At 60.8% G+C, this 19,031-nt stretch overlaps 2 protein-coding genes across 2 annotated transcripts; both read left to right on the forward strand.

Moving 5' to 3' along the window:
- The first annotated feature begins 693 nt into the window (after positions 1–693).
- Positions 694–12,299, forward strand: KAT2A (lysine acetyltransferase 2A). Its single transcript, XM_062017630.1, has 18 exons — positions 694–921; positions 4,196–4,319; positions 4,400–4,545; positions 5,664–5,753; positions 5,897–6,078; positions 6,806–6,997; positions 7,118–7,224; positions 7,351–7,458; positions 7,547–7,683; positions 7,789–7,997; positions 8,792–8,918; positions 9,142–9,252; positions 9,336–9,479; positions 9,728–9,842; positions 9,949–9,985; positions 10,141–10,204; positions 10,371–10,455; positions 11,161–12,299. Exons 1-18 carry the CDS (start codon positions 694–696, stop codon positions 11,352–11,354), a joined length of 2,400 nt encoding a protein of 799 aa, XP_061873614.1. The 3' UTR covers positions 11,355–12,299.
- Positions 12,300–12,847: 548 nt separating this feature from the next.
- Positions 12,848–18,589, forward strand: DHX58 (DExH-box helicase 58). Its single transcript, XM_062017749.1, has 12 exons — positions 12,848–13,047; positions 13,157–13,358; positions 13,455–13,645; positions 13,874–13,990; positions 14,781–14,907; positions 15,057–15,239; positions 15,315–15,571; positions 15,655–15,804; positions 16,326–16,487; positions 16,769–16,959; positions 17,773–17,869; positions 18,141–18,589. Exons 1-12 carry the CDS (start codon positions 12,871–12,873, stop codon positions 18,318–18,320), a joined length of 2,034 nt encoding a protein of 677 aa, XP_061873733.1. The 5' UTR covers positions 12,848–12,870; the 3' UTR covers positions 18,321–18,589.
- The last annotated feature ends 442 nt before the right edge of the window (positions 18,590–19,031 follow it).

The following is a 19,031-nucleotide window of genomic DNA, read 5'->3' on the forward strand; positions in this document are numbered from 1 at the left end:
ACCCCATCCCATCCCATCCCATTCCACCCCACCCCACCTCATCCTACCCCATCCCATCCCATCCCATCCCATCCCATCCCATCGCATCCCATCCCATCCCATCCCACCCCATCGCATCCCATCCCATCCCATCCCATCCCATCCCATCCCACCCCACCCCATCCCTGGCACATTCCAGACTCTGCCCGCTCCTTCTCCATCCCCTGCAAGCCACGCACTCTCTGCTAGACCTCCCCAAAAAAAAAGCGGACACGGCTTGGGGCGGTCTCCTCTCCTTCGGGAGGAGGAGGAGGGGCTACATTCCATATCTGGAGGACAAGGCGGGGACCACACCATATTTGGAGGATGCTGCCGGGACCGGAGCTTAACATACAGCACCGAGCACAGCCGAAACGGTTACCGGAGGGTTAAGAAGAGGTTTTCTCCCGGGCAGTGATGGTCCTGTGCTGCCTCGAGGGGGGTTTTGTAGGGTGGTTGGTTGCCGTCGGGTGAGACACGTCGAGGCATTTCGGCCAGTTCACGCCGCCCGCAGCCCCGGGCGGGAGCTTCGCTCCCGCCCGGGGCTGCGGGCGACGTGGACCGGCCCCGGGACCACCAAAACCACCCAAACCACCCCCTCCCGGTGACGAACTACCGATCCCAGCGTGCCCGGCGCGCAGGCGCATCGAGCACAAAGCGCACGCCGGGTCCGGTATGGCGGAGCCGGAGGCCTCGCAACCTGGACGGCCACCACCGGGCCAGGGAACGGCAACCGGGAACGTTGGAAGTGGAAGCGGAACGGTAACGGGAGGAACGGGATCGAGCGATCCGGCGAGGCCAGGGTTAAGCCAACAGCAGCGGGCGAGTCAGCGCAAAGCTCAAGTGAGGGGGTTCCCCCGTGGGAAGAAGCTGGAGAAGCTGGGGGTCTTCTCGGCCTGCAAGGTGAGGGGGTGAAGGGGGTGGGTATGGGCAAGGGGGAAGGGGTGCTGAGGCGTGCAAGGTGGTGCATGGGCAGAGGAATGCGAGGGAAGGGTGCTGAGTCGTGCGGGAGGGGGTGGGAGGGTATGTGTGGGTAGGGGGTGCAGAGAGGGGTGCAAGGATGTGCAAAGGTGGGGGATGCTGGGGAGGGGTGGTGCAAGGATGTGTAAGGGCAGGGGATGCAGGAGGAGTATGCAGGGGGTGCGAGGAGGTGCATGGGCAGGTGATGCATGGAGAAGGGTGCTGAGCAGTGCAGGGGATGCATGGAGAGGGGTGCTGAGCAGTGCAAGGGATGCAAAGAGGTGCATGGGCAGGTGATGCATGGAGAAGGGTGCTGAGCAGTGCAGGGGATGCATGGAGAGGGGTGCTGAGCAGTGCAAGGGATGCAAAGAGGTGCATGGGCAGGTGATGCATGGAGAGGGGTGCTGAGCAGTGCAAGGGATGCAAAGAGGTGCATGGGCAGGTGATGCATGGAGAGGGGTGCTGAGCAGTGCAAGGGATGCAAAGAGGTGCATGGGCAGGTGATGCATGGAGAGGGGTGCTGAGCAGTGCAGGGGATGCAAGGAGGTGCATGGGCAGGTGATGCATGGAGAGGGGTGCTGAGCAGTGCAGGGGGTGCCAGGAGGTGCATGGGCAGGTGATGCATGGAGAGGGGTGCTGAGCAGTGCAAGGGATGCAAAGAGGTGCATGGGCAGGTGATGCATGGAGAGGGGTGCTGAGCACTGCAGGGGATGCAAAGAGGTGCATGGGCAGGTGATGCATGGAGAGGGGTGCTGAGCAGTGCAGGGGATGCAAGGAGGTGCCTGGGCAGGTGATGCATGGAGAGGGGTGCTGAGCAGTGCAGGGGATGCAAGGAGGTGCCTGGGCAGGTGATGCATGGAGAGGGGTGCTGAGCAGTGCAGGGGATGCAAGGAGGTGCATGGGCAGGTAATGCATGGAGAGGGGTGCTGAGCAGTGCAGGGGATGCAAGGAGGTGCATGGGCAGGTAATGCATGGAGAGGGGTGCTGAGCAGTGCAGGGGATGCAAGGAGGTGCATGGGCAGGTAATGCATGGAGAGGGGTGCTGAGCAGTGCAGGGGGTGCGAGGAGGTGCATGGGCAGGTGATGCATGGAGAGGGGTGCTGAGCAGTGCAGGGGATGCAAGGAGGTGCATGGGCAGAAGATGCAGGAGAGAGAGGTGCAAGGGTGTGTAAGGGCAGGAGATGCAGGAGGAGCATGCAGGGGGTGCAAGGAGGTGCTTGGGCAGGGGTGCGTGGAGAGGGGTGCTGAGCTGTACAGGGGATGCATAGAGATGGGTGCTCAGTTGTGCAGGGGGTGCAAGTATATGCATAGGCAGAGGATGCAGGAGAGAGAGGTGCAAGGGTGTGTAAGGGCAGGGGATGCAGGAGGAGCATGCAGGGGGTGCAAGGAGGTGCATGGGCAGAGGATGCGTGGAGAGGGGTGCTGAGCTGTACAGGGGATGCATGGAGATGGGTGCTCAGTTGTGCAGGGGGTACAAGTGTATGCTTGGGCAGAAGATGCAGGAGAGAGAGGTGCAAGGGTGTGTAAGGGCAGGGGATGCAGGAGGAGCATGCAGGGGGTGCAAGGAGGTGCTTGGGCAGGGGTGTGTGGAGAGGGATGCTGAGCTATGCAGTGGATGCGTGGAGAGGGGTGCTGAGCTGTGCAGGGGATGTAAGGATGTGCATGGACAGAGGATGCAGGAGAGAGAAGTGTAAGGACATGTAGGGACGGTGGGTGCAGGAGGAGCATGCAGGGGGGCCAAGGAGGTGCATGGGCAGGGGATGCAGGAGGGAGTGCTGAGCTGTAAAGGGGGTGCAGGAGGGGATGCAAGAATATACATGGACAGGGGATGCAGGAGAGGGAGGTGAAAGGATGTGTAGGGGCAGGGGATGCAGGAGCAGGTAGGGAATGCAGGAGGGGGAGTGTAAGAACAGGCATGGGTAGGGATGGTGAGGGAGGTGCAAGTATGTATATAGGCAGGGGATGTAGGAACAGCATGTAGGGGCTGTGAGGATGTGCATAGACAGGGGTGCAGAGAGGTGTAAGGACATGTATGGGTGGGGGATGCAGGAGGAGCAAGAGAGGGTGCAAAGAGGTGCATGGGCTTGGGATGCAGGAGGGAGTACTGAGCTGTGCAGGGGGTGCAGGAGGGGATGCAAGGATATACATGGACAGGGGATGCAGGAGAGGGAGGTGCAAGGCTGTGTAGAGGCAGGGGATGCAGGAGGAGCATGTAGGAGGTGAGAAGGGTAGTGCATGGAGGTGCAGGGGATGCAGGAAGGTATGCAAAGATACACATGGGCAGGGGATGTAAAGAGGGTGCAAGGACATACATGGGTGGAAGATGCAGGTGAGAGGGCTGCACAGATGCGTGTAGGCAGGGGATGCAGGAGGAGGTTGTAAGGGATGCAAGGATATGAACAGGCAGAGTGTGCAGAGAGGGGTGAAGGGATGTAAGGATGTGCTTGGATGGAGGATGCAGGAAGAGCTTGCAGGGGCTGCAAGAAGGGGGGTGCAAGGAGGTGCATGGGCAGGGGATGCAGGAGGAGGTGCTGAGCTGTGCAGGGTTGCAGGAGGGGATACAAGGATATTCATGGGCAGGGGATGCAGGAGAGGGAGGTGTGTGGGTGCAAGGACACACATGGATGGGGATGCAGGGGAGAGGGTGCAAGGACATGTATGGGCAGGAGATGCAGAAGGGAAGTTTTAAGCTGTGCAGGAGAGGATACAAGGTTATACATAGGCAGGGTATGCAGGAGAGGGGTGCAAAGACATGAATGGGTGAGAGGTGCAGGAGAAGGGGGTGCAAGGATGTGTATGGGCAGGGAGTGCAAGGAGATGCATAGGAAGGGAGTGTGGGGGGGTGGTGCAGGGACATGAATGGACAGAGGATGCAGGATTGAGGTGCTGAGCTGAGCAGGGAGTGCAGGAGAGGATGTGAGGGCATGCATGGGTAAGGGATGCAGGAAAGGGGGTACTAGGCTGTGCATGATGTGCAGAAAGGAGGTGCTGGGCCATGCATGGCTCGGGGGTGCAGGAGGAGGGTGCTGAGCTGTGTGAGTGAGGTGAAGAGGAAGGGTGCAGGGTCCTGGGGCTGCACACAGGGGTGATGGGTGATGCAGATGGGTGCTGGGGTGGCTGGGACGAGGCTTTGTTGGTGTGGGGAAGAAGGTGGCAGCCTTGGCACGAGACTATGTGGGGGCCACTGCGTGACAGCCTCTCCTCTCCCTCCTCTCAGGCCAATGATGCCTGCAAATGCAATGGCTGGAAGAACCCCAATCCCCCCACTGCCCCCCGCATGGACCTGCAGCAGCCAGTGACCAACCTGAGTGAGCCCTGCAGGAGCTGCAGCCATGCACTGGGTAACGTTTCAGGGGAGCAGGAGCAGTGCTGACCCCTTGCCTCACTCCCAGTCTCACTGTGGCTTTTCCCCCTACTGCAGCAGACCATGTGTCCCACCTGGAGAACGTCTCAGAGGAGGAGATCAACAGGCTGCTGGGCATGGTGGTGGATGTGGAGAACCTCTTCATGTCAGTGCACAAGGAGGAGGACACAGACACCAAGCAGGTGTATTTCTACCTGTTCAAGGTGAGGCTGGGACTGGGAATGTTTTGCTGCTGCTCTGCTTGTGCAGGGGCTTGTGCAGGGGTCCTGCAGCATTGCTGAGGAGCTGGGGCTGCTGTCCTGTTGCTGGTCATAGAATCACAGAATCATTTTGGTTAGAAAAAACCTTGAAGCTGCTGCAGTCCCAGCCCTGCCCTCCCCCTGCCCAGCCCACCACTAACCCACGGCCCTCAGCACCTCAGCTCCACGGCTTTGGGATCCCTCCAGGGCTGGGCACTGCCCCAGCTCCCTGGGCAGCCTGGCACAGGGGCTGACACCCCTCTCAGGGAAACAGTTCTGCCTCAGCTCCAATCTCAACCTCCCCTGGGGCAACTTGAGTCCGTCTCCCCTCGTAATGTCATTACTTGGGAGCAGAGACTGACCCCCAGCTCACTGCAGCCTCCTGTCAGGGAGTGCCAGAGAGGGCTCCTGTCTCCCCTCAGGCTCCTCTTCTCCAGGCTCAACACCCCCATTCCCTCAGCCCCTCCCCAGCACCCTTGTGCTCCAGCCCCTTCCCCAGCTCTGTGCCCGGCTCTGGCCACGCTACAGCCCCTCAGTGTCCCTGTGGCAGTGAGTGAGGGGCCCAGCACTGAGCACAGCCCTGGAGCTGCAGCCTCCCCAGGGCCCAGCACAGGGGACAATCCCTGCTCTGCTCCTGCTGCCACCCCACTGCTGATCCCAGCCAGGATGCCCTTGGCCTTCTTGCCCCCCTGGGCACGCTGCTGGTTCCTATTCAGCTGCTGACACCAATCCCCTCAGGCCCTTTCCCTCCAACAGCTTTCCAGCCACACAAGCCTGTAGCATTGCCTGGGGTTGTTGTGGCCCTTGTTAAACTTCATCCAGCCTGGCCAGGGCCTTCTGAAGACCCTTCCTGCCCTCAAGCAGATCTACACACCAGCCCAGCTTCCTGTCACCAGCTTGGTCCTGTGCTGAGGAGCTGGGGCTGCTGTGCTGCTGCTGGGCCTCTGCTGGGGCTGTGGCTGTGAGCCATCCTGACAGCCCAACCTGAGACCTGAAACACTGATCTGGTGTGATCCACTGATCCAGCACGGTGTGCCTGGCTCCTGCCACTTCAGTAACTCTGCCCAATGGTGTCTTTGCAGCTCCTGCGGAAGTGCATCCTGCAGATGAGCCAGCCTGTGGTTGAAGGGTCCCTGGGCAGCCCCCCCTTTGAGAAACCAAACATTGAGCAGGTGAGGCTGCTGGCAGGCTCGTGCCTTGCACTGATGTCTTGTCCTGTGTGTTGCTGCTCTGGCACAGTCCCCTCTTCAGGAGGCAGCACTGAAGGGTCTGGTGCAGCACCCGCTGCCCCTCCATCAGCCCTTCCTCTTCCCAGGGAGTCCTGAACTTTGTCCAGTACAAGTTCAGCCACTTGCCACCCAAGGAGAGACAGACCATGTATGAGCTCTCCAAGATGTTCCTGCTCTGCCTCAACTACTGGAAGCTGGAGACACCGTCCCAGTTCCGTCAGCGCTCCCAGAACGACGACGTGGCCACGTACAAGGTCAACTACACGAGGTGAGTGCAGGAGGGGGTCTGAGCCAGCCAGCCTGGGGGTCTGCCTGCTCCCCACCCCACTCTGAGGGGCTAACCCCTGGCTCCTGGGGTCTTGCTTTCTCCCCAGCTCTCCTGGGAGAGGAGGGCAGGTGGACACTGGGGAGGTTGCTTCTAAACAGTGTCAGTTGTGACCCACCCCAGGTGCCTGTGCTGCTTGTCCCTGCTTCCAGCAGCGTGTTCCCAGGAGGGGTGGGGGAAGAGATTAGGGCTGCCAAGATGATCAGGAGACTGGAACATCTTCCTGCTGAGGAAAGGCTGTGGGACATGGGGCTGTTCAGCCTGGAGAAGGCTGAGGGTGGGATCCCATTAACACTTCTAAGTACCTAAAGGGTGGGTGTCAGGAGGATGGGGTGACACTTTTTGCTGTAGTGCCCAGTGACAAGGGAAGGGGGAATGGACACAAGCTGGGACACAAACAGTTCCTCTTAAACACAATGAAAATCTTCTGTTGTGCTGAGGTGAGGGAGCCCTGGCCCAGGCTGCCCAGGGAGGGTGTGGAGGCTCCTTCTCAGGAGGTTTCCAAACCCACCTGGACACGTTCCTGTGCCCCCTGATCGAGGGGGAACCTGCTTTAGCAGGGAGTTGGACTGGATGAGCTCTGCAGGGCCCTTCCCACCCCCACCATTCCATGAGATGTGGATGCTCTGGGGCCACAGCCCCATGGCTGGAGCCTGTTCCTGTCTCCCAGGTGGTTGTGCTACTGCCACGTGCCTCAGAGCTGCGACAGCCTTCCTCGCTACGAGACCACCCACGTCTTCGGGCGCAGCCTCCTCAAGTCCATCTTCACCGTCACCCGCCGGCAGCTGCTGGAGAAGTTCCGGGTGGAGAAGGACAAGCTGGTGCCAGAGAAGAGGACGTTGATCCTCACCCACTTCCCCAAGTAGGTGCCCGTTGCAGGGATGGCTGCAGCTCAGCCACCTGCACTTCCCGTGGCGTGTGAGACCATGGGGCTGTGTGTGCCCAGTGCCTGCTCGCCAGCCAATGTCCTGCTCCCTGCCAGGTTCCTGTCCATGCTGGAGGAGGAGATCTATGGTGAGAACTCACCCATCTGGGAGGCTGACTTCACCGTGCCGGCTGCAGAGGGTGCCCAGCTGGTGTCTCGCCCAGGTATCTCATGGAGCAGCCTCCTCCCAGCTTGGTTCTTTCTCTCACACCTTGGGGTGTGGGTGAGCCTTGAGTGATGCTTTCTGACCAGTCTTTTCTATGCTCATGGGCATGGTTGGTCTCTCCCAGCCACTGCCAGCACTGTCACCGTGCCCACCACTCCACTCTTCAGCAAGAAGCTCAGCAACAGCAGCTCTGCCACGAGCATGGATACCAGCACCCCCGAGCCCCTGCCAGGTAGGGCCAATGTGAGCCTGGTGGGTGCCAGGAGGGAGCTGGGACCTTCCCTGGTCCCTCCCCTTGCTGGATGTGCCGCTGTCCCCAGGGGAGAAGCGGAAGCTGCCTGAGAGCCTGACGCTCGAAGACGCCAAACGCATCCGTGTGATGGGAGACATCCCCATGGAGCTGGTCAACGAGGTCATGCTGACCATCACCGACCCTGCCGCCATGCTGGGCCCCGAGGTACTGCTTTGGGGACACTCGAGGCTGCTCCTTGGGGACCTCAGAGCTTGTGGCTGAGGGTGTGCTGGGGCTGGTGGAACCCCTTCCCTTCCCTCCCCGCCTCAGACCAGCCTGCTGTCGGCCAACGCGGCGCGGGACGAGACGGCGCGGCTGGAGGAGCGGCGCGGCATCATCGAGTTCCACGTCATCGGCAACTCGCTCTCGCAGAAGTCCAACAAGAAGATCCTGATGTGGCTCGTGGGCCTGCAGAATGTCTTCTCCCACCAGCTGCCTCGCATGCCCAAGGAGTACATCACCCGCCTCGTCTTTGACCCGTGCGTGGCTCAGGGGTGGGGGGCGCGGGGTGGTGGGGCTGGTGTGATGGGGCTGCCCCTCTTATAGAATCCCATGGTGGTGGGGGTTGGAAGGGACCTCCAGAGCTCATCCAGCCCAAGCCCCTCGATCAAGGGGCACAGGAATGTGTCCAGGTAGGTTTGGAAACCTCCTGAGAAGGAGCCTCCACACCCTCCCTGGGCAGCCTGGGCCAGGGCTCCCTCACCTCAGCACCAAAGAGGATTTCCCTTGTGTTTGAGTGGAACTCTTTGTGTTCCAGCTTTTGTTCATTATCCCTGTCCTGTCACTTGAGATAACAGAAAAAAGTGCCACCTTTTAAATACTTACATGTGCTGATGTGGTGGCCCCTCAGTCTCCTCTTCCCCAGCCAGACCAGCCCCAGGGCCCACAGCCTTTCCTCAGCAGGAACATGCTCCAGTGCCCTGAGCATCTTGCTGGCCCTGTGCTGGCCTCTCTGCAGCACTTCCCTGTCCCTCTGCAGCTGGGGAGCCCACAACTGGCCCCAGGACTCCAGATGAGGCCTCAGCACATGTGGCAGAGCAGAGGGGGAGCAGAGCTCCCTGGCCCTGCTGCCCACACTCTGCTGGATGCCCCCAGGCTGCCATTGGCTTCTTGCCCAGGAGGCCACGTTGCTGGCTCATGTTTGGTTTATTACCAGCCAGCACTCGCAGGTCTCTCTCCTGGAGGTGCTCTCCAGCAGGTCACCCCCAGCCTGTCCTGGTGCAGGGGGCTGTTCCTCCCATGCCTCTCTCACCCTTGGCCTCTCTGCCTGCAGGAAGCACAAGACCCTGGCGCTGATCAAGGACGGCCGAGTGATCGGGGGGATCTGCTTCCGCATGTTCCCCACTCAGGGCTTCACCGAGATCGTCTTCTGCGCCGTCACATCCAACGAGCAAGTGAAGGTGAGGGCAGGGAGGTGGGTGGTGGGCACAGCACGGAGGTCCCAGCAGCACAGCTTGGGGCTGTGAGGGGCAGGGTGTAGCTGGTGGAGCCTGGGAGTGTCCCAGCCCTGCTCAGTGCTGGCCAGCCCCGAGCAGCAGTGCTTGCCCTGCTCTCCCTGTGTCCTCTCTGCCTCGGGGCGGGGGGCAAGGGGAGGGAAGGACGGTCTCATGGTGTTTCCCCCAGGGCTATGGGACACACCTGATGAACCACCTGAAGGAATACCACATCAAGCACAACATCCTCTACTTCCTCACCTACGCTGACGAGTACGCCATCGGCTACTTCAAGAAGCAGGTGGGCTCCTTGTCCTGGAGCAGCCCTGCTGCCTGCCAACCCCCCTCCCACCTGCCTCCTCCCACCTGCTCTCTTCGTCCTAGGGCTTTTCCAAGGACATCAAGGTGCCCAAGAGCCGCTACCTGGGCTACATCAAGGACTACGAGGGGGCGACGCTGATGGAGTGTGAGCTGAACCCCCGCATCCCCTACACTGAGCTCTCCCACATCATCAAGAAGCAGAAGGAGGTTGGTCCCCTGCGTGGGCTCTGGGTGCTCGGGTTCCCCCTGCCAGCCACTCCCCTGGGGCAGGGGATTGGTGTGGGGATGTTCCCTTGGGAAGCAGCCCTTGAATGTCCCCGGGTTGCTGAGAGGGGACACTGTGGTGGTGTTTAAACTGGTCAGGGTCGTCTCTGGCGCTGGGCTGTGGGGTCAGGGTTTGGCTCTGCAGAGCATCCTGTGGTCCCTGCTCACCTCCCCACTTCTCCCCACTGCAGATCATCAAGAAGCTGATTGAGAGGAAGCAGGCACAGATCCGCAAGGTCTACCCAGGCCTGACCTGCTTCAAGGAGGGCGTGCGGCAGATCCCCATCGAGAGCGTCCCCGGCATCCGTGAGTCCAGATGGCTGCAGGGGGAGAGGGGCTGTCTGGTGGGGTTCCCTCCTCCCTCACCCGCAGGCATGGGGCAGAGGGGGTGACCTTGACACTTGTCTTCCAGGAGAAACAGGATGGAAACCAGTGGGGAAGGAGAAGGGGTGAGTGTTGCAGGGGGGAAGGGGGGTGGGTGTCCTGCAGCAGGGGCTCAGCTCAGGCTGATTCTCGGTCCTGGTGCTGGGCTGGGGAGGTGGGAGCAGTGAGAGGTGGAGAAAATCAGCACCCTTGGACTGACAGGGCTGGTTTTGTACTGCAGAAAAGAACTGAAGGATCCAGACCAACTCTACAACACCCTGAAGAACCTCCTGGCCCAGATCAAGGTGCAAGCAGGAGGGGGACCCCACTGCTCCAGGGTGCCCTCCACCCCCATCAACCTTTAGAGCTGCCCCCCCCAGGACAAGCTGCCCTGAGTTCTGCCCTTGGGGACAGGTGGGGTGACCCAGACCTGTGCTGGCTGCTGTAACCTGCCTCTTACCCTCTCCCCAGACCCACCCCAGTGCATGGCCCTTCATGGAGCCTGTCAAGAAGTCAGAGGCACCGGACTATTATGAAATCATCCGCTTCCCCATCGGTAGGTGCCTGAGTTGGGTTGTGTCCTGGGCCCTGGGGAGGCTGCAGCTCCAGGGCTGTGCTCAGTGCTGGGCTCCTCACTCACTGCCACAGGGACACTGAGGGGCTGCAGCGTGGCCAGAGCCAGGCACAGAGCTGGGGAAGGGGCTGGAGCACAAGGGAGGGGCTGAGGGAATGGGGGTGTTGAGCCTGGAGAAGAGGAGCCTGAGGGGAGACTTGACACTCTACAGCTACCTGAAAGGGGGTTGTGGTGAGGTAGGGATCAGTCTCTCCAGTAATGAATGACAGGACAAGAGGCAATGGGCTGCAGCTGCCCCAGGGGAGGCTGAGGTTGGAGCTGAGGCAGAACTGTTTCCCTGAGAGCGGTGTCAGCCCCTGTGCCAGGCTGCCCAGGGAGCTGGGGCAGTGCCCAGCTCTGGAGATACTTAAAAGATGCATGTCTGAGGGATATGGTTTAGTGATGAGCTTGGCAGTATGAAGGGGCTTGGACTTGATGTACTTCAAGATCATCTTTTCAGTGACCCTTGGGGCAGGATGATGGAGGGAAGGCTGCAGGTCCCCCCATTGTGGGGTCTGTGCTGTGGTGTCAGGAGCCCCGGGACAGTGTAGAAGAGAGAGGGAGGAGTGAAACCCCTCAGTTGGTATCCAGCTCAGTGGCAGGGGCACACAGAGGCCTGGAGGGGACCTTACCCTTCCCCATGCCCAGACCTGAAGACCATGACCGAGCGCCTGAAGAACCGCTACTACGTCACCAAGAAGCTGTTCATCGCTGACCTGCAGCGCATCATCACCAACTGCCGCGAGTACAACCCCCCCGACAGCGACTACTGCAAGTGTGCCAACACCCTGGAGAAGTTCTTCTACTTCAAGCTCAAGGAAGGGGGGCTGATCGACAAGTAGGGGAGGTGGCCTCGGGTCCACCTTGGCTACTGGCACCCCCTTGGCCCCTGGACACCACCCCCCTGGGAGGAACAGGGCTGCAGTGGGACACAGCCCTGGTCCATAGGCAGGGGCTGCTGGGGCCTTTGTTGCTGCTGAGCAGCTTGGGGATCTGGGCCTTCTCTCTGAGGGGGCAGGGGGTGCCTGGTGCTTTTATCTTGGAGCTACTGGCCGCTTCTCTGGAGGTGGGGAGGTGTTAGCAGTGGGCCTGGAGTTCCCTCATCTAGGGCAGCACTGAGTTCCTGCCTCCTGAGTTCCTGCCAGGAGTCCCTTGGCACCAGCAGCACCCCCCCTGGCACCAGCACCTCCCTTCTCCCCAGGGTCGTGCCTTTGGCCCCACCTCTCAGTGACAGGGCAGGGGCACACAAGTGCATTGCTTTTCTGTTTCCGTCCATGCACAGGCACTCCCTTCCCTGCCCTTCTTGTTGAATGTAGGGTAGGGCTCAGCCCTGCCCACCCTGGGCTGCAGGCAGCGATGCTGCTTGTAGTCCAGGGTCCTGCTGTGAAGGGGTACTCTGCCCCTGCACCCCCCCCTCCCAGCTCTTCTCTCACCTAGCTGCAGTCTGTACAGTCCTTCCTGCCTCTGCAGCCTCCCCTGTGTGCTTGCAGGGTTGGAGCTGCTTAGTCAGGGAGGATCCCTGGTGCTCCTCTCTCCTCTGCTCCCCACAGCTTCTACCTGTGGGGCCAGCTCCTGTTCGCCTCCCCCCTTTGCTTCCCCCTCCTTGGGCACTGAGCTGGTGAGTGCTCATCCCTCACCCTCGCTTGGTTCCCTCTGCCTTGCTCCCTGTGCTGCTCTCACCGTGGGTGCTTGTGGATGCTCACTGACCTCACCGAGGTGGGACCAGCCCTCCCCTGCCATTTCCCCTTCCCCCCCGGCCCCTCTCCCATTCCACTTGAGCCTTTTGTTTGGGGTTTTTTTGAGTTGTTTTTTCTGTTTATTTGGTTGGTTTTGACCTTTTTTTTTTTTTAAAAAAAAAAAAATAAACATCCTTGTGCAGATTTTGGTGCATTCTTGGGTCTGGCCCTGCAGCAGGACCTGGGCAGGCAGCATGGCCCAGGCAGGGGGAGCACAGCCCAGGCTGCCCTGAGCGATGTTGGTGTTGGGGAAAGGTACAAAAGCCTCCTGGATTGAAGGAGGTGGAGTGCACTGGTTTGAACTGGGGTGCACAGCGCTGCCTGGGGTGGGTCTGGACAGGCTGGGTCGCAGGGGCCGGTTGGGGTGCGGGGCATGGCCGCGGCTGTACGGGCTCCACCAGCTTTCGGTTTCGTTCTGTGCCAGGGCTCGGGGGAGGCGAATCCTGGGGTCTGGATGGAGTCAGGGGCTGGGGCAGCCCCTCTTGTTTCAGCTGGTCCCAGCAGCACGGCCGGCGGGATCCCCCCTCGCTGGGCCCCATCTCGCTGGGGCTGGGGCTGGACTTGCTGCTGTTGCAGTTTCGTTTCCCGGCTGTGGCACAGCCCTGGCAGCAGCAGCAGCAGGATGGAGGCGATGGAGCTGCGGCCGTACCAGCAGGAAGCCGTGGCCCCAGCCCTGCGTGGTCTCAACAGCCTGGTGTGGCTGCCCACGGGCGCCGGCAAGACCCGCGTTGCCGTCCACGTGTGCTGGCAGCACCTGCAGAGCCGGCGGGGTGGGAAGGTGGCTGTGCTGGTCAACAAGGTGACACCTGCTCCTCCTCTTGTCCCCCTATCCCCTGTCCTGGGGAGAACGGGGATGCAAGTGCGCACCGGCTCCCTGGTGATGGGCTGAGCGGGGTCTGGCGGTGCAGGTGCACTTGGTGGAGCAACACGCCACGAAGGAGTTCAGCGCGCTGCAGGACAGCTTCAGGGTGACTGCCATCAGCGGGGACAGCAGCCACAAGTCCTTCTTTGCCTGCGTGATGAAGAGAAGCGACGTCGTCATCTGCACGGCCCAGATCCTGCAGAACGCGCTGCTCAGCGCCGAGGAGGACACGCACGTGGAGCTGACGGGTGGGCAAAGGGACCCTCCACCCCTGTGGCCAGCCTGGAGTGGCCCTGACGGCTCCCACCTGGCTCACCCTGCCTCCCTTCCCTCTCCCGGTGCAGATTTCTCGCTGCTGGTGATAGATGAGTGCCACCACACGCACAAGGAAGCTGTCTACAACAAAATCATGCTCAGTTACCTGCAGCGCAAGCTCAGCGGGCAGCGAGAGCTGCCGCAGGTCCTGGGCCTGACGGCGTCCCCTGGCACTGGGGGGGCAACCTCCGAGAAGGAGGCCGTGGAGCATATCCTCCAGGTGAGTCCTGCAGCCCCCAACCTGAGCTGGGACAGGGTGCAGCAGTCCTGGTGCAGCTTCCTGGGAGGTGTCCCTTGGGGTGAGTGTTGATAACCTGTTGTGCAGGTGCTGGGCAGTGCAGGGGGCAGACAGCCCCAAACTGGCCAGGGTGCTGGCGAGTAGCACGTGTGCCCTGCTGGCCTTGGCTGGCAGGTGCTCAGGGCTGACAGAGGGGTCTCATCCTCTCAGATCTGCGCCAACCTGGACATTGAGAAGATCGCGTCGGTGCAGGAGGAGGTGCAGCAGCTGCAGAGCCACGTCCCCCAGCCCAGGAAGCAGTATGACCTGTGCCAGGAGAGAGCGCAGGTGAGGAGTGGTGGCTTGGAGCTGTAAGGCTGCTCACTTGGGTGGAAGATGAGACCCCTGAGCCCTGCTGAGCTGAGGGGCTCTGTCCCTTCCCCTGCCATAGCTTAGGCCAGCGTGAGGAATCAGCTGACCCGCAGCTTTGGTGCAGGGGGGGTCCAGCAACCGTGCAGGTCCTGCCCATCTGGAGGGGGTGATCTAGAGTCCTGTGTCCAGTTGTGGGATCCCCAGCTCCAGAGGGACAGGGAAGTGCTGGAGAGAGGCCAGCACAGGGCCAGCAAGATGCTCAGGGGACTGGGAGGATCTTTGTGAGGAGGAAAGGCTGTGGGACCTGGGGCTGTTTGGAGAAGACTAAGTGAGGGACCTTATTTACACTTTTAAACCATTAAAAGCTGGGTGTCAAGAGGATGGGGTGGCACATTTTTTCTGTTGTCTCAAGCAACAAGAGGAGGGATAATGGACAAAAGCTGGAACACAGAAGTTCCACTTAAACACAAGGGAAAACTTGTTTGGTGCTGAGGCGAGGGAGCCCTGGCCCAGGCTGCCCAGGGAGAGTGTGGAGGCTCCTTCTCAGGAGGTTTCCAAACCCACCTGGACACGTTCCTGTGACCCCTGATGGAGGGGAACCTGCTTTAGCAGGGAGTTGGGCTGGATGAGCTCTACAGGTCCCTTCCAACTCCTACCATTCTGTGATCCTGCTGTGCACACAGCCCCTGACCCCAGACTGCGCCTTGGAGTCTGTCCAGAGCAGTGTCCCCATTTCCTCATGTCCCGAGCCCCTCTCTGCTCCCAGGACCCTTTTGCCGAGCAGCTGAAGAAGGTGATGGAGCAGATCCATCAATACATGGAGATACCCAACGTGCTGCAGGACTTTGGCACACAGACCTACGAGCAGTACATTGTGGATCTGGAGAAGAGAGGTGAGGAGGTGCTGGGGGCTGTTGGGTGCAGTGGGGCAGAAGTGGCATCCGTGGGGTCAGGCTGTGAGTGTGGGGCCAGGCTTTGAGCTTGAGGCCATGCTGTGAGTGTGAGCCCAGGCTGTGAGGCGTCCTGTCCCCTCCCTCTGCAGCGGCAGAGACCTTTAGCCGCCGGACGCGGGTGTGCGCGCTGCACCTGCGCAGGTACAACGACGCGCTGCTGATCAACGACGCGGTGAGGATGAGCGACGCCTTCCGCTGCCTCCAGCAGTTCTACGACACCGAGAGGGACATGAAAGACCCCACTGAACGGTTCCTCGCCGCCACCTTTGAGGGTAATGGAATGAGGTTGGTGCTGGCTGCCTTTAGGGGGTGAGGAGGCCTCGCTGATGCCCTGTTTGCTTGCGTAGAGAACAGGGAGAAGCTTCAGGCTCTGTCTGGGGACCAGCGCTACGAGAACCCCAGGCTGAGCAAACTGGAGGAGATCCTGCGGGAACACTTCCAGCCTCTGGGCATCTCTCGTGGCATTGTGTTCACCAAGACCCGTCAGTGTGCCCACAGCCTGCTGGGCTGGCTGCAGGACACGGGTGCGCTGTGCGGGCAGCACGTCAGGGCTGCCGTCCTCACCGGTGCCGGCTGCGGCAGCCAGACCGGCCGCATGACACAGGTGAGTGCAGGGGTGGGAAGGAGCAAGGACCTGCCCCAAAGGGCTTGGAGCAGCAGCTGAAACATCACCCCGTCCCTCCACAGAACGAGCAGCAGGATGTGATCAAGCTGTTCCGTGAGGGAGCCCTCAACCTGCTCTTCTCCACCAGCGTGGCCGAGGAGGGGCTGGATATCCCTGAGTGCAACATCGTGGTCCGCTATGGGCTGATGACCAATGAGATTGCCATGTTGCAGGTATCTGCCCAGACACCCCAAAGCCATGGGGGTAGCACATAGGGGCTCTCGCGTCATGTGCATGCTGGCAGCTCCCTGGGGGGTATCCCTGGACAAGGGGTGATGGGATGAAGCTGGAACACAAACAGTTCCATTTAAACATAAGGAAAAACTATCTCAGTGCTGAGGTGAGGGAGCCCTGGCCCAGGCTGCCCAGGGAGGGTGTGGAGGCTCCTTCCTTCGAGCTCTTCAAGACCCACCTGGACACATCCCTGTGTGACCTGATCTAGGTGGGACCTGCTTCTGCAGGGGGGGGTTGGGCTGGATGAGCTCTAAAGGTCCCTTCCAACCCCCCACCATGCTGTGATTCTATGGTTCTATGAGTATGGTCCCCATGCCCATCCATCTCTTAGGTGAGGCACAGTGGGGTGTGGAGGGTGGATCCATCCCTGCAGGCTGGCACAGGGGGGCAATGGTGGTGGAGAGGGGGTCTGCCATGGCCCCTCCACTGCCAACAGCAGCGTTTGGCATTTCTGCTGCAGGCCCAAGGCCGTGCCCGTGCCAAAAACAGCGTCTACTCTGTCCTCGCCAAAGCCAACAGCAGAGAGGTCTCTCGTGAGCTGCTCAACGAGAACCTCGTCGAGCTCATGGAGAAGGCGATCCGGGTGGTGCAGGCCATGCCCGAGCGGGAGTACCGGCTCAAGGTGAGCGCTGGGCACTGCCCTCTGCACCAGGAGCGTCCAGCAGCTCCTGCCTGCCTCTGCTGATGGTTTTGGCCTCCAGCTCCCTCCTTAGGCCAGCACTGGCTCTTGGCAGTGGGTAGCATCTCGCATGGGGCAGGGTGTGCCCATCCTGTCCTGCTCATCCCGCTCTGTACTCTCTGGGATGATGCATCTCCGTGCTGCTGCATCTCCTGCCACGTCTGCCACGTGTCTGTGCCTGTGGCCCTGTGCTGACCGCTACCATCCCTGCTTGCCCTCTGCAGATCAAGGAGCTGCAGCAAGTTGCTGTTGCCAGCTGGCTGCTGAAGGAGGCCAGGATCAGGGAGAGGCGGCAGCTGCACGACCCGGAGGCCGTTTACCTCTACTGTGTCAACTGCAGTGTGGCAGTGTGCCGTGGCAGCGACATCCGCACCGTGGAGGGCATGCACCACATCAACATCAACCCCAGCTTTGGGTACGGGCTGCGTGCTGGCTGAGGCCAGCAGGCAGAGCCCAGCTGCCAGGAGTCACCCCCACATCCATCCCTCTATCAGCACTGGGGTGGCAGCAGGAGCAGGGCAGGGATTGTCCCCTGTGCTGGGCACTGGGGAGGCTGCAGCTCCAGGGCTGTGCTCAGTGCTGGGCTCCTCACTCACTGCCACAGGGAGGCTGAGGGGCTGCAGCGTGGCCAGAGCCGGGCACTGAGCTGGGGAAGGGGCTGGAGCACAAGGGGGCTGGGGAGGGGCTGAGGGAATGGGGGTGTTGAGCCTGGAGAAGAGGAGGCTGAGGGGAGACAGGAGCCCTCTCTGGCACTCCCTGACAGGAGGCTGCAGGGAGCTGGGGGTCAGTCTCTGCTCCTCAGTGACAGGACTCAAGTTGCCCCAGGGGAGGTTGAGATTGGAGCTGAGGCAGAACTGTTTCCCTCAAGGGTTGTCAGCCCCTGTGCCAGGCTGCCCAGGGAGCTGGGGCAGTGCCCAGCCCTGGAGGGACCCCAAAGCCGTGGAGCTGAGGTGCTGAGGGCTGTGGGTCAGTGGTGGGCTGGGCAGGGTGAGGGCAGGGCTGGGACTCCAGGAGCTTCAAGGGCTATTCCAACCAAAATGATTCTGTCATTCTATGACCCACTCAGGATGGGTAGGGGCTGGCAGTAGCCTGCTGCCAGCACTTTCCTGGGAACACCAGTCCAGAGAGGTTGTGGAAGCTCTGTAGGACTGTGTGACTGTGGTAGCACTGTCATGTTTCTGTCCCCTGGACCATTTTCTTTAGAATGTCTTTGGACTCTTCCTTGCAGGTTATATTACAAAGTATCCTCTGGGAAACTGCAGTTCCAGCGGACTTTCAAGGACTGGGAGCCTGGCTGCCGCATCTCCTGCAGCGAGTGCAGCCAGGTGAGCTTGCATTTCCCCCCTGGTGCTGCCCATTTGGAGAGGCAGGAGAGACACTGCCCCATGCCCCAGCTCCTGTCTGAGGAGTGGAGCTGTAACTCCCTTCAGTGTGTGATGTGTATGATGTGCATGTTGGGGAAAGACACAGCAGTTTCTGAAGGGGAACATGCCCCAGGAGCAAAGTGCTGCCTCCATCCCGGGTGTGTGTAGCTGTGCAGCCCGGGGATGCTGTGCTGTGGGGCTGTTGTTGACTGTCCCTCCTCTGCCCACACAGGACTGGGGAATGGAGATGATGTACCGGCAGGTGAAGCTGCCCATTCTCTGCATCAAAAACTTTGTGGTGGAGACACCAGATGAAAAGAGGAGGTACAAGAAGTGGAGTGCCGTGACATTCCCCATCAAGGAGTTTGACTACATGGAGTACTGCTCCAGCACTCATGGCCTGACCTTCTAGCACAGGCTCTGCACTGAAGAGGACTATTCTTAGGCCACCCCTTGGGGCAATGGCACCATCCCTCCAGGCCCATGCAGACAGAAAGCCATGGCTCCTCTTTTCCTCGCTGGACCGAGCTCCTGTGGCATATCTCTTTGTAGAGTCTGTGCCTGTGCAGCCCTGCCAGCTGAGCCAGCTGTTGCACGTGGGCCCAGGACATGGCCCAGCGTTTCTCTGGGTGTCTCATCTGCTTTGGGGATTCTCCTCCATTAAAAAAACATGTGTGGGAATGAGGGAAATGGTGTTTTCCTTCCTCATGAGAGCTCGCTGTGCAGGTGTAGGTTTGATGTAGGACAGCCTTCCCACTAGAGCTGGACCACTCCATCACCTGTTGGAGAACTAGATCCCAATACCCTGGCAGCACGAGGGTCCCTGGAGAGGCACCTGCCTCTGCCTGGAGCTGCATGTGTGGGGCTGCCCCAGTCCTACCCCTCCCTGCAACTGGGGGCCTGAGCAACCCACTTCACCCACCCACCTGAGATCAAACCTTCCTGTGCCCCAGAACGAGCCTCAGCCCCTTCTGGGCAGCTCAGCCCTGCAGGAATGAATGGGGAGCTGCGGGTGAACTTGACCTTCTGGCAGATGTGAAAGGGCTGCTGGGGCTGCGCCGGGGTTGTGTGCTCCAGCCACCACCCTGGCAGCTCCGGGTGTCCCCGCGGGGCACAGACCCCG

This window comes from Colius striatus, chromosome Z (assembly GCF_028858725.1).
Source record: "Colius striatus isolate bColStr4 chromosome Z, bColStr4.1.hap1, whole genome shotgun sequence".
In the NCBI taxonomy this organism is placed as follows: Eukaryota; Metazoa; Chordata; class Aves; order Coliiformes; family Coliidae; genus Colius; species Colius striatus.

Bases quoted from the DNA above. Each gene is read 5' to 3' on its own strand.
- KAT2A (XM_062017630.1), top strand. From the start codon at position 694: ATGGCGGAGCCGGAGGCCTCGCAACCTGGACGGCCACCACCGGGCCAG. The intron at 922-4,195 runs GTGAGGGGGTGA...CCCTCCTCTCAG, and splicing joins GGGTCTTCTCGGCCTGCAAG to GCCAATGATGCCTGCAAATG. The intron at 5,754-5,896 runs GTGAGGCTGCTG...TCCTCTTCCCAG, and splicing joins AGAAACCAAACATTGAGCAG to GGAGTCCTGAACTTTGTCCA.
- DHX58 (XM_062017749.1), top strand. From the start codon at position 12,871: ATGGAGGCGATGGAGCTGCGGCCGTACCAGCAGGAAGCCGTGGCCCCA. The intron at 13,359-13,454 runs GTGGGCAAAGGG...CTCCCGGTGCAG, and splicing joins CACGCACGTGGAGCTGACGG to ATTTCTCGCTGCTGGTGATA. The intron at 15,240-15,314 runs GTAATGGAATGA...TTGCTTGCGTAG, and splicing joins CCTCGCCGCCACCTTTGAGG to AGAACAGGGAGAAGCTTCAG.